The sequence below is a fragment of the Canis lupus genome, chromosome 11 (genome assembly GCF_011100685.1).
Source record: "Canis lupus familiaris isolate Mischka breed German Shepherd chromosome 11, alternate assembly UU_Cfam_GSD_1.0, whole genome shotgun sequence".
In the NCBI taxonomy this organism is placed as follows: domain Eukaryota; kingdom Metazoa; phylum Chordata; class Mammalia; order Carnivora; family Canidae; genus Canis; species Canis lupus.
Genome location: NC_049232.1, coordinates 52,541,581 through 52,553,200, shown reverse-complemented (window position 1 = coordinate 52,553,200; position 11,620 = coordinate 52,541,581). Strand labels below are relative to the sequence as shown.

Below are 11,620 nucleotides of genomic sequence, written 5' to 3'. Positions count from 1 at the left end.
GCCGCTGACCACAGCACTATCCCCTCCCCAGTAAGACCCAGCCACCCCCACCAACTCCGGCTTTGCTTATACACTGCCAGTGTCCCTTCACTCTCCCCACTACCCCATCCCAGCCTTATTTAGTCACTGACCACTGCCCCATCTCATCTCAGCCTCCTGAAACCTAATCTAACCTCTGACCTCACTCTGTCATTCTGACTTATAATTATTTCCCTATCCTGATCCAGTGGCTGATCATATACGTATTTTTCCTACCACCATCTTCTCCAGCCTTTCTCTACACCTTGGCAGACTAGATACAGTCACTAACCTCATCACTTTTGCCCCTACCTGGTGTTAACCAATCACATCCCCATCTTCTGTGCCCCGGAGCCTCATCTTCATATACCCAGCTCAACCCAATCCTTTCCTTCCCCCCTTCCCAATTCCTTACCTAAACTCAAGCCACCCTGGCCACCAAGTGGCTACTGATGACAGGCTGTGGGACTCCACTCTGACTTTGGCCCTGGTCCCTGAAGGTTGACAGGACAGTCATCAGGTCCTGAGAGTTTGACCTCTTGAAACTACAAATAAGTGACATCCTCCTCTCTGTCATCACTTCTCACTTGGGCTAATGCAGTGTCTTTCTGACCAACCTCCAAGGTAACTGCCAGCATGATTTTCCAAAATCCAGTTCTGGTCATGCCCCTTTTCTGCTTAAAGCCTCCGTTGGCCTGCTGTTGCCCTCCAGTAGGTAAAATACTCCTTCCTCTCTACTCCTCCCCTGCCTTTCCACCCTAACCCTGACTTCGCCATCACTGCTCCCTTGCAGGTACCATGCGCTTCAACCAGCCTGCCTACTCACTTCCCCCAATGCTCCTCCATGATTTCCTGCTCCTCCACCTTTGCTTATGCTCTTCTCTCTGCCTGGAATGCTACCCCTGACTCACCTCCTACTGGGATAGTGGAGACAACTTGGGCTTTGGAATCAGAGAGACATGGGTTCCAATCCTGGCTTCACAACTTATTAGCTGTATGACTTTGGAGAAGATCCTTGAATGAGTATTTAACATCTTTGCACCTCAGTTTCTTAATCTGTAAAAATGGAAATAATCATACTTATCTTGCCAGGTTGTTGTAAAGTTTAAATGAAATGACGTATACAAAGAAATTGACATAATCATCAATTAAAGCTAGTTCCTTATGATTTTTTTTTTATTATCTTTATTTTAAGCCCTAACTTCAAATGACACTTTTCACAGACATTTTTTTGGTACCTCTTCCCTAACCTAAAGGGATCTCTCCCCTGAACACGCGCCTCTTGACTCTTACCACATCCTGCCCTGTGTTAAAATTCTGTATTTAGCTTATCCACTCAACTAACTGGGAAACACCCCCTCACCCCACCCCACCCCCACCCCCAACGAAAGCGAAGGCTAGGGCTTGCTCTTCTTGCTTCCCAGTCACTGGGAGTTTGGCTCAGGGCTTTTTTCACAACAGACCCTCAGAAATGCCTGTTGGGTAAATGGAGGGAGAATGTCTATGTAAAGGGAAGAGAGATGTTGGGGCAAGTTGCTCTCTTACCAATAGAAGTGTGTGTGTTTGTGGGGAAGCTGTGTGCGTGGGATGGGGTCTTTACAGGAAGATAATGTGGTTGTGATGGGGTCTGTATAGGGACTGCATGTTTGAGATAATGTATATGTAGAGACAGTTTAAGTAGCTTTGTGGGAAAGAGCTCTGTGCATAAACCAGGGTGCAGATGGGGAAAATGAATATGCATAGATCGGTGTAGGTGGTGAGGGGCTGTGTTGAGAGAGATCAAGTCCAGCCCTTCAGCTGCCCAGTCCAGCCTTAAATGAGCCTCCAGCAGCCCAAGGCCGGATATGTCATTCTCACCCACAACCCCCCCCACCCCTCCTCCCCGTGGTTGCCGACTCAGAGGCCAAATTTGGTAACAGACTGAGTGTTACTCCCCCAACCCTCATACATTCTGACTTTGTCTTCAGCTTTCTCTCTCCCTTGTCCCTTTCCATAGCTCCCTGTCTTTCTGCAGCTCCCTTTGTGGGGCTCTGCTCTGACTCTATTCTCCATGTACCCCAAATTCTTTACCCCCAATACTTACATTCCATTCCTTGCTGGGATTTGACCTCTTGTCCTCCACCCCCACCCCACCCCCAATTGCCCAACTCCTCTGGAATGCATCTCAGGAATGTCTTGAGGGAGGAGGAGTTCCCTGGGAGGGGGATATGGTGGGGGGGGGGGGGACACTGTTGCTGTTTCATAAAACGTGATAGAAAAGGGAGCAAAGTTTTCAGGCCAGAGCAGGAACTGGATAGCTTCTCCCCAAACTTCCAAGGGCCTCGTTCTTTGCCCTCATCACCCTCAGTTAACTTCTCCATTCCCTTTCCTCCCTCACCATCTTGTCACTCTGTGGGTATCCACTCAGAACCAGCCTGGGAGGGTAGGCATGACTCATCTCTCTTATCGGGGTCTCACCAGAGGTTTCCGTGCTTGAAGAAGGGGGTGTCCATATGTCCGGAGGAAATGGGGGAGGCTTTCAGCTTAGAGTGGAGGATCCTTTCAGTGCTGCCCTCAACATCTCTGACTCCTCCACTTCGCTGACCTTCCAGCCCTCCAGCAGCCTCACAGCCAGGTCTGTCAAGCTACTGGGAGAGGTGACCGAGAAATGGGGAGGTGGGCAGAGAGCTGGGGAGACTGGAAGAGTCCTCATTTGTTTGGAAATAAGAGAGTGAGCCATGGTTTCTTGGGAGACTCTGGACTGTTTCTAAGGTCAGAAGCGGTCTAGCGCATCCCTGACCCGTACCTCTCCCACACAGGCCCGCCTCCTGTCTCTGGATTTTCAGTCTCCTCCACCTCACCCTTCCTAACCTCTTCACCCTCCAAAAACCTATCCCTTCCCAACTTCCCTGGCTCTCAGCCAGCCCCTGTACCCCAGCACCCCCACCTGTTCCAGCCTACCCCTGGTCCTGCGTTCCCCCCTTGGGGCTGGCAGCCTACTGGGAGGGGGTGGGTGGCCCAGGTTTGTTCATTCTCTTAGTTGAAAGGAACCAATCTCTGTACCAAACTGGGTCACATCATCAGCTGCCAGGCAGACTTGTCCTCTCATGCCCTGGGTGCCATCTGCCACCTGCCAGGAAGGGCGCCTCCAGCCTACTGAGAGGTGGTGCCAAGGAGGGACAGGGAAGTCAGGGTGTGGTGGGTATCTTGAGCTGCACTGAAAACACCAGCAAGTGAGACAGCGGGACGGACTTGAGAAGGACTTACTGAAGATGGGAGAACTTGTGAGGAGTTGTTGTGAGGGCAGGCTGGGTATTCGCTTGGTGACTTGGAGCAAGGACCAAGTTAGAGGGACTGGGCTCTTCATCTGACCTGCCTTGAAACTCCCCCACCTACCCCACCATGGTCTCTGATATCCATTCTGCAAAACTGAAGAGCTGAGATCCCTCTGGATTAGAGAATCATCATTCTAGCTTGACTGCCAGGGAAGCCAAATATGGGGCCAGGCTCCTTGGGAAAGCCCTTCCCTCTCTAGTTAGAGGAAAGCAGGGGGTGAGAGTAGGCTGTTTGGTCTCCCTGCTAGGCTAGCTAGAGTCGGTGTTTGCAGGCTTCGTTTGCAGGCTTCAGGATCTCTTGGGAATTACCTAATATAACGTCTTCATTTTGCAGAGAAGGAGGCTAAAGCTGTCAGAGGGAAGGTCACATGATGAGTCAGGGCAGAGCTCTGAAAATCCCAGACAGGAAAAAGCAAGACCTAGTTAGAGACAAAAAGAGAAAAAGACTGAACCAAGAAAAAATAAAAACAAGGCTGAGACAGGGCTAGAAAAGGAGCAGGGTAAGGAGCAAGAGAGAGAGAGACACTTGGCAGAAAGAAGGGAGGCACACATTCTAGTGGTAGGGACAAAATGGTGTCCTCAGGGAACACTGCATTGCAGACCAGACTCCTTCACATATCTTAGGTGGTTAGGATTGGTTCTTTAGGTGTACATAATCTTTCACTCTTTAAAATTCTGAAATAAAACAACTACGTTACTATTTGCTCTGGTAAGTCCCTCTCAAAAACACCTCTCCCTGGGGCTCCATCTTGGGGACCTCCTCTCCTCTACTGAGGATATGTTTTAATGCCCTGACCCCACGGGCCAGGTATAGCCAGGCTGGAGAAGAGAAGCTGCCACCATGGTTGCACTTTCGCTGAAGATCAGCATTGGGAATGTGGTGAAGACCATGCAGTTTGAGCCATCCACCATGGTGTATGATGCCTGTCGCATCATTCGTGAGCGCATCCCAGAGGCCCTGGCTGGCCCTCGTAAGTCTGAGTACCCCGGTGGCAGGTGGGGGAAAGTCCCTTGTTCCCAGGCTCTTGGCTTTAAGGGATGACCCCGTTGTCCCTCAAGGCTACACATCCCTCAGGCCTGTGCTCCATGGTTCCCTCTCTCCCCTTTAGGCCCTCAGGCCCTGGGGAAATAGTAAGGGGCAACAGAGCAGCTGTTCAGCCACACTGGGGTCCTCGTGAGTCTGAGGGAATCCAACCTCTCTTTCAGCCAGCGACTTTGGGCTATTCCTGTCAGATGATGACCCCAAAAAAGGTATATGGCTGGAGGCCGGGAAAGCTTTGGATTACTACATGCTCCGCAATGGGGTGAGTATCACTTCAGCAAGGGCCGCCAACATTCTCTTCCATCAGCATCCCTGACTTCACCTCCTGTTTTCAGTACCTATACCTGTTGTCTCTGACCCTCTCCAGGCTTTTTATCACAGGCAATCAAATTACCCTGCTTTTGAGTGAGCCACCACAGTCTTGCTTTTAGTCACCTACCTTCCCACCCCCCCCCCCCCCCCCCCCGTCTGGCTGTGGAAAAAGGAAGTAGTACCTCCAGCTTCAAGTGGGCCCCTCCTCCTATTCCTGCCCCAACAGGACACCATGGAGTACAGGAAGAAACAGAGGCCCCTGAAAATCCGTATGCTCGATGGAACTGTGAAGACTATCATGGTGGATGACTCTAAGACTGTCACCGACATGCTCATGACCATCTGTGCCCGCATTGGTAAGGGGTCTCGGTGGGGCAGAGGGCTCAGGAATGGAGGCTTCAGCTCTACCAAAAAACAAGTATGCCATGCCCAGGATGCAACCAATCCCTCGCCCTCCCCCAGGCATCACCAACCATGATGAATATTCCCTGGTTCGAGAGCTGATGGAAGAGAAAAAGGAGGAGGTAACAGGAACCTTACGAAAAGATAAGACACTGCTGCGAGATGAAAAGAAGATGGAGAAACTAAAGCAGAAGTTGCACACAGATGATGAGTGTAAGCAGAAAGAGAAAAAAGAGGGCCCTGGAAATGGTTGGGGGAAAGGGGTGGGGGTGGGGGCAACTGTTGATTGGTTAGTTATTGAATACCTGCTTTTGCAAGACACTGTTTTAGACACAGGATGCATCAGTAATAAAGTCCTACACTCAGAACTTATTGGTAAGAGAAGGTAGGAGATAAAGAACAAACAAACAAAAAGCCAGAGACCAGACACCACAGGCACCCTAGGGGCTTGGCACTGAGGGGACTCTGTGTGTCCCAGTGAACTGGCTGGACCATGGCCGCACGCTGAGGGAACAGGGGGTGGAGGAGCATGAGACACTTCTGCTGCGGAGGAAGTTCTTCTACTCAGACCAGAATGTGGACTCCCGGGACCCTGTACAGCTGAACCTCCTTTATGTGCAGGTGTGGAGAGGATTTGCCTGGGCTAAGGGAGGTAGGGAGGGGGGCAGAGGCACTGCGAGGGCATCCCACACCCACACACAACACTTGCTGCCATGTGTCCTCCAGGCACGAGATGACATCCTCAATGGCTCCCACCCTGTCTCCTTCGACAAGGCCTGTGAGTTTGCTGGCTTCCAATGCCAGATCCAGTTTGGGCCCCACAATGAGCAGAAGCACAAGGCTGGCTTCCTTGAGTGAGTGACCTGCATCCCACACCCTGTTAGGGCCCAGGACTTACTGCCGTTGCAACCTCAACAGTCCTGCCCACCCCCACCCCCACCAGGCCTTCTCTCTCTGTTTCCTCTTCCGATGCACCCAGGGTTTGACCCACATGGGTACCGTTTTTGCTGCCGTCAGCTATATACCTCCTCACTGGTCCCATGTGGAGTATGAATGTAGTCCAGAATCTCTGCCTCTACCCCGTACCTCTCAAGCAAGCATGGAACTTTTTTGAGCTTCTCTGAAGAATTTCACTGCAGTAGCCACAGGAAAACAGTACATTTCTCCTCCCAGGGAACACAGACTTAGAAAGCTTCACAAGTCTCATCCACTGATACTCCTCAGAATGTGTAGAGTTCAGCGTGGCTTGCTTAGCTTTCTATGTGCATGGTCATTCTCCTACTGAGCTCCTTCTCCTCCTGGTTTCCTGTGGTAGTGCTCTAGACCCTCTTTCCCTCAGGGACAGCCTACAACTCAGGTTCCCTCAGTCCCTTCCCCTGTAGGGAGAGACACAGGCTGCAGTCAAGAGCTAATGCTAGATCATCTTGATTTCACGGATAATCCAGACTCTGTTCCCTCGAGCCTTCCTTCTCCCCAAAGATAACACTGTCCTAGACATTTCCTCATGCCCCCAGGCCCACAGTCCATGGCCTACATATCCCTGATGCTGTCCACTCCGTGCTGACCCTCCCTTTTCTGGTGTAGCCTGAAGGACTTCCTGCCCAAGGAGTATGTGAAGCAGAAGGGAGAGCGTAAGATCTTCCAGGTGAATGGGGGTAGGGGAAAGTGTTTGGGATGCTTTGGGAGCTTTGCTACTTAATCCTACTGACTGAATGGACCCCTGCCCCTTCCTTATCTCCTTCCACCCCGCTTCCACCCATCAAACTCTTCTCCCACCTCTCCTGTGCCAAGAAAGCAGAAGACCTGGGCTTTTCGTTTCAGCTCCATCACTGCATTTGCTGTGGAATTCAATTCAGTGTTCTTGTTTTCTTTTCTTTGCCTCTAACTCGGGATGACAGTGCCTGCCCTGGGTGGGATTGATAGGAGAATCAAATGAGACAGTATGCCTGAAGTTACTGTGAAAAGTATATCTTTGTACAAATGTAAAGTGTTATCCCCACTTCTTGAGTACTCAGCCCAAAAAGCCTTCTATTTGACCTTCTACTTATCTGTTCATGTCTCCAGAACATCTGCAAGTTGTTTAACTATATTCCTTGAAGTGTCACTTCTGTGTATCCTCTGTCCACCCCCATCCTGTCACCCTCTCATTTCTCATACCCTGCACCCTCTAACCTTTCCTGTGTCTCCCACAGTACGTTCCCATTGTGGTTAACGTCGCAACTTGTCTGTGACACCATCCCCCCATGTTTTGCTAAACGTTTTTCCCCATTTCCCACTCAGGCACACAAGAACTGTGGGCAGATGAGTGAGATCGAGGCCAAGGTTCGCTACGTGAAGCTAGCCCGTTCCCTCAAGACCTATGGTGTCTCCTTCTTTCTGGTGAAGGTGGGTGACAGACCCTTCTCAGTCTGTCCGCCTTATTCCCATTCTTCCCCTTTCCCCTCAAAGTCTGGCCCTGCCCTTGGTCACATTTTCCATCATCCCTATGAGTCCCATTCTCCGTGGAAACGTGTGGGGTTGTCAGCCCTCTCTACTGCTCACTTGGCTGCTGCCCCTGTGCCCTTGCTTCTCCCTAGAGGAGTTTGTGGCTCCCTGCAGACACCACCCCCACCTCAGCGCCCCCACCCCCCCAACCCCTGTTTGGCTCTCCCACAATCCTTAGCACCCCCTGGTGGTCTAGATAGGATCTGCTCATTCACTCCTTGTCTGATATCTCTGGCCACCATACCAAAGACAGCCTCTGCCTCACAGGAAAAGATGAAAGGAAAGAACAAGCTGGTGCCTAGACTTCTGGGCATCACTAAGGAGTGTGTGATGCGGGTGGACGAGAAGACCAAAGAGGTGATCCAGGAATGGAGCCTCACCAACATCAAACGCTGGGCTGCCTCTCCCAAGAGCTTCACCCTGGTGAGTCTGGGGGCCACAGGGAAAGGGCTTTGGAATTTCCAGTCCAGGGGCAGCTGCACAGGTCTTTCCTGTCTCTCAGGATAATGTACTGAGCCCCAGGATAATCATTGAGTGACTCCAGAAAAAAGGAGAACTCTGCAACAGTTGCAAGACCACAGAGGTCAGAGTAGAGGAGAAGCTTTCCTAGAGAGTAGGTGATGTTTAAATGAAGCAGTCTTTAAAATCATCAGGACTGGGCAGTCTGGGTGGCTCAGCGGTTTAGTGCCGCCTTCAGCCCAGGACCTGATCCTGGAGACCTGGGATCGAGTCCCACGTTGCGCTCCCTGCATGGAGCCTGCTTCTCCCTCTGCCTGTGTCTCTGCCTCTCTATCTCTCTCTCTCCCTCTGTCTCTATCATGAAAAAATAAATAAAATATTTTTTTAAATAAATAAATAAAATCATCAGGACAGGGACACCTGGGTGGCTCAGTGGTTGAGCATCTGCCTTCGCATCAGGGCGTGATCCCAGGGTCCTGGGATCAAGTTCCACATCAGACTCTCGACAGAGAGCCTGCTTCTCCCTCTGCCTGTGTCTCTGCCTCTCTCTGTCTCTCATGAATAAATAAATAAAATCTTTAGAAAAAAAAAAATCATCAGGACAGAACCATCACCAGTGAGAGAGAAAAAAAAGGTGATAGAAAAATAATCCTCAGCAGCAGCTATGTAGTAGTTTTCCTCCTGGCTTTATATTTTGGTGTGCTGGATGGTTAACTGATACCACCTTGATGAAGTACCCCCATGAAGGGATGAGAGTTTAGTAAAGGCTATTTTTCCATTCTAGGTACTAGGACTAACCCTCAGTTACAAGTCATTCAATGATAAATACTTGTGTCTTCCCAACTTTATTATCAGGAGGAAAGAAAAGAGATTTTCTGGATGGCATGTGTTTGATACTATGTAGCACAAAGACTGCTCCTCATAAACAAAATGTTGCCCTCCAGGGAGGCAAAGAAAGAAAGCGGAAATCAGGGAACCCTGGGTGGCGCAGCGGTTTAGCGCCTGCCTTTGGCCCAGGACGTGATCCTGGAGACCCGGGATCGAATCCCACGTCGGGCTCCCGGTGCATGGAGCCTGCTTCTCCCTCTGCCTATGTCTCTGCCTCTCTCTCTCTCTCTGTGTGACTATCATAAATAAATAAAAAAATTAAAAAAAAAAAAAAAGAAAGCGGAAATCAAAGAAGGGCAGGATTCCCCCCCAGAGCTGCCCACATTCCACCCTCTTCTATCCTGGGTAGATGCCGGCTGTCTCACCAAGCCCCCACCTTGTCACCCTAGGACTTCGGGGACTACCAAGATGGCTACTACTCAGTACAGACGACAGAAGGGGAGCAGATCGCACAGCTCATCGCCGGCTACATCGATATCATCCTTAAGAAGGTGCCACCCCAGCCTTCTGCTCAGTCTTCCCTTACCTTCTGTCCAAGCCAGTCCTTTCAAAGTGAGGGGGACCCAGATTCTGGAAGAAGGCAGACCAGGGGAAGATGAGGCTGCCTTTTCCCTCCCTTTCTCTTTTTTAATTGTTGTTCCTTTTCCCTTCCTACAGAAAAAAAGCAAGGATCATTTTGGGCTGGAGGGAGACGAGGAGTCTACTATGCTGGAGGACTCAGTTTCCCCCAAAAAGTATGAAGGGAACTGGGCTGATCCCATCTATCAGGGGCAGGGAAGGCAGGGAGACTCTAGTGACTTCTGACGGGGTGGGGGGCAGGGGTGGGGGGAATCCCTAGGATGGTTCTTTAACCAGTTGCAGGCCATATCATGACACCTCACGCACCCCCTAGACCACAGGACCTGCAAAGGTGGTAGAGCTGGGTGGGAGGGGGGTGAGAGCACAGACTTCTGAGTGCTGCCCAGCATATACCCTCTCTAGGTCGACAGTCCTCCAGCAGCAGTATAACCGGGTGGGGAAGGTGGAGCACGGCTCTGTGGCCCTGCCTGCTATCATGCGCTCTGGAGCCTCCGGTCCTGAAAATTTCCAGATGGGCAGCATGCCACCAGCCCAGCAGCAGATTACCAGTGGCCAGATGCACCGAGGACACATGCCCCCTTTGGTAAGAGTGCATCCGCTGCCACCATAGTACCAGCTGGACCCAGCCAGGAGCTAGGCAGTCTTTTCCTATGTCCCTATTTTTTTTTTTAAGATTTATTTATTTATTTATGAGAGAGAGAGAGAGAGAGAGGCAGAGACACAGGCAGAGGGAGAAGCAGGCTCCATGCCGGGAGCCCGATGCAGGATTCAATCCCGGGACTCCAGGATCACGTCCTGGGCCAAAGGCAGGAGCCAAACTGCTGAGCCACCCAGGGATCCCCTTACGTCCCTATTTGTATTCCTATCTCCAGCCTAAAGTTCTCCTGTACCTTTTCTTGCCTCTAAACGCTCCCTGTTTCTCCTCCCCTCGTCATATAGACGTCAGCCCAGCAGGCACTCACTGGGACCATTAACTCCAGCATGCAGGCTGTGCAGGCTGCCCAGGCCACTCTGGATGACTTTGACACTCTGCCCCCTCTGGGCCAGGATGCTGTGAGTATGGGAAGGAGGAGAGGCCAGCGGTGCTGGGACTCTCTGGAGGGATTGGAGTTAACCAAACCAGAGCAGATCCTGAGCTTTGCCTCTCTCCCTCTCTCACTGTCTCTCTCTCTCTCAGGCCTCTAAGGCCTGGCGTAAGAACAAGATGGATGAATCAAAGCATGAGATCCACTCCCAGGTAGATGCCATCACAGCCGGTACTGCCTCTGTGGTGAACCTGACGGCGGGTAAGCCGGATGCCAAGTTCTCTGTATGGTGGGACGGGGGAGGAGGAGCGCGTGCAAGCACAAGTGTGACTGGCTCTGGGTGGGACTGCACCTTGACTCATAGAAGAGACTGCCTATACGTCTCTCTCAGGATGTGCATGTGACTAACACCTATGACTGGGCGCCTTCCCCGCCCATTGGCTGGCCTGCCCACCTCTGACACATGCTCCTCTTCCTCCTCTGCCCCCAGGAGACCCTGCAGAGACAGACTATACAGCCGTGGGCTGTGCGGTCACTACCATCTCCTCCAACCTCACGGAGATGTCCCGAGGCGTGAAGCTGCTGGCCGCCCTGCTGGAGGACGAAGGGGGCAGTGGCCGGCCCCTGCTACAGGCCGCCAAGGGCCTTGCCGGGGCGGTGTCAGAGCTGCTGCGCAGCGCCCAGCCAGCCAGCGCTGAGGTCGGGGGTCGCGGGCTGGCACCAGGGAGGAGAGCCCAAAGAAGGGGGCAGGCTGGGCTATAGGGTGGAAGTATGGGACCTATGGGCCAGGAGGACCCATGGGCATGTGGGCAGGAATTAGGCAGCTTCTGACTGGCGTCCACTCTCCACAGCCCCGTCAGAACCTGCTGCAAGCAGCTGGGAACGTGGGCCAGGCCAGTGGGGAGTTGTTGCAGCAAATTGGGGAAAGTGATACTGACCCCCACTTCCAGGTTAGTGATCTACCCATCCCCTGGAACATAAGCTTCTTGGAGCTAACCTCTGACCCTGAGTCTAGCTCCTGATCCTGTTACTACAAATTGACTCATCAGAGCCAATCTGAACTTCTATTTGCAGGGGATAACACTGGGAACCTCCAG

General features: G+C 51.8%; 1 protein-coding gene and 1 long non-coding RNA gene across 6 annotated transcripts in view; one reads left to right on the top strand and one right to left on the bottom strand.

Annotated features, from left to right (window-relative positions):
• The window catches only part of TLN1 (talin 1), a 32,941-nt gene that overhangs the window by 2,190 nt on the left and 19,131 nt on the right, over positions 1-11,620 (top strand). For 4 of the 5 annotated variants that reach the window (XM_038552758.1, XM_038552761.1, XM_038552760.1 and 1 more), the window contains exons 2-17: positions 4,141-4,303; positions 4,539-4,636; positions 4,913-5,042; positions 5,149-5,301; positions 5,567-5,709; positions 5,815-5,942; positions 6,673-6,733; positions 7,369-7,473; positions 7,840-7,995; positions 9,309-9,410; positions 9,577-9,653; positions 9,901-10,081; positions 10,438-10,551; positions 10,676-10,784; positions 11,014-11,222; positions 11,375-11,473. In XM_038552758.1, the coding sequence (XP_038408686.1) occupies positions 4,174-4,303; positions 4,539-4,636; positions 4,913-5,042; positions 5,149-5,301; positions 5,567-5,709; positions 5,815-5,942; positions 6,673-6,733; positions 7,369-7,473; positions 7,840-7,995; positions 9,309-9,410; positions 9,577-9,653; positions 9,901-10,081; positions 10,438-10,551; positions 10,676-10,784; positions 11,014-11,222; positions 11,375-11,473 (1,995 nt within the window). In that variant the 5' untranslated portion in view covers positions 4,141-4,173. Of the gene's footprint in view, positions 1-2,507; positions 2,633-4,140; positions 4,304-4,538; positions 4,637-4,912; positions 5,043-5,148; positions 5,302-5,566; positions 5,710-5,814; positions 5,943-6,672; positions 6,734-7,368; positions 7,474-7,839; positions 7,996-9,308; positions 9,411-9,576; positions 9,654-9,900; positions 10,082-10,437; positions 10,552-10,675; positions 10,785-11,013; positions 11,223-11,374; positions 11,474-11,620 lie in introns of those variants that run through there. The other variant, XM_038552759.1, reaches the window with a different exon arrangement.
• Positions 64-4,779, bottom strand: LOC119873942. Its single transcript, XR_005366998.1, has 3 exons — positions 2,476-4,779; positions 930-1,074; positions 64-512 (listed from the first exon to the last, which is right to left on the bottom strand). It is a non-coding gene; the product is annotated as an uncharacterized LOC119873942 (long non-coding RNA).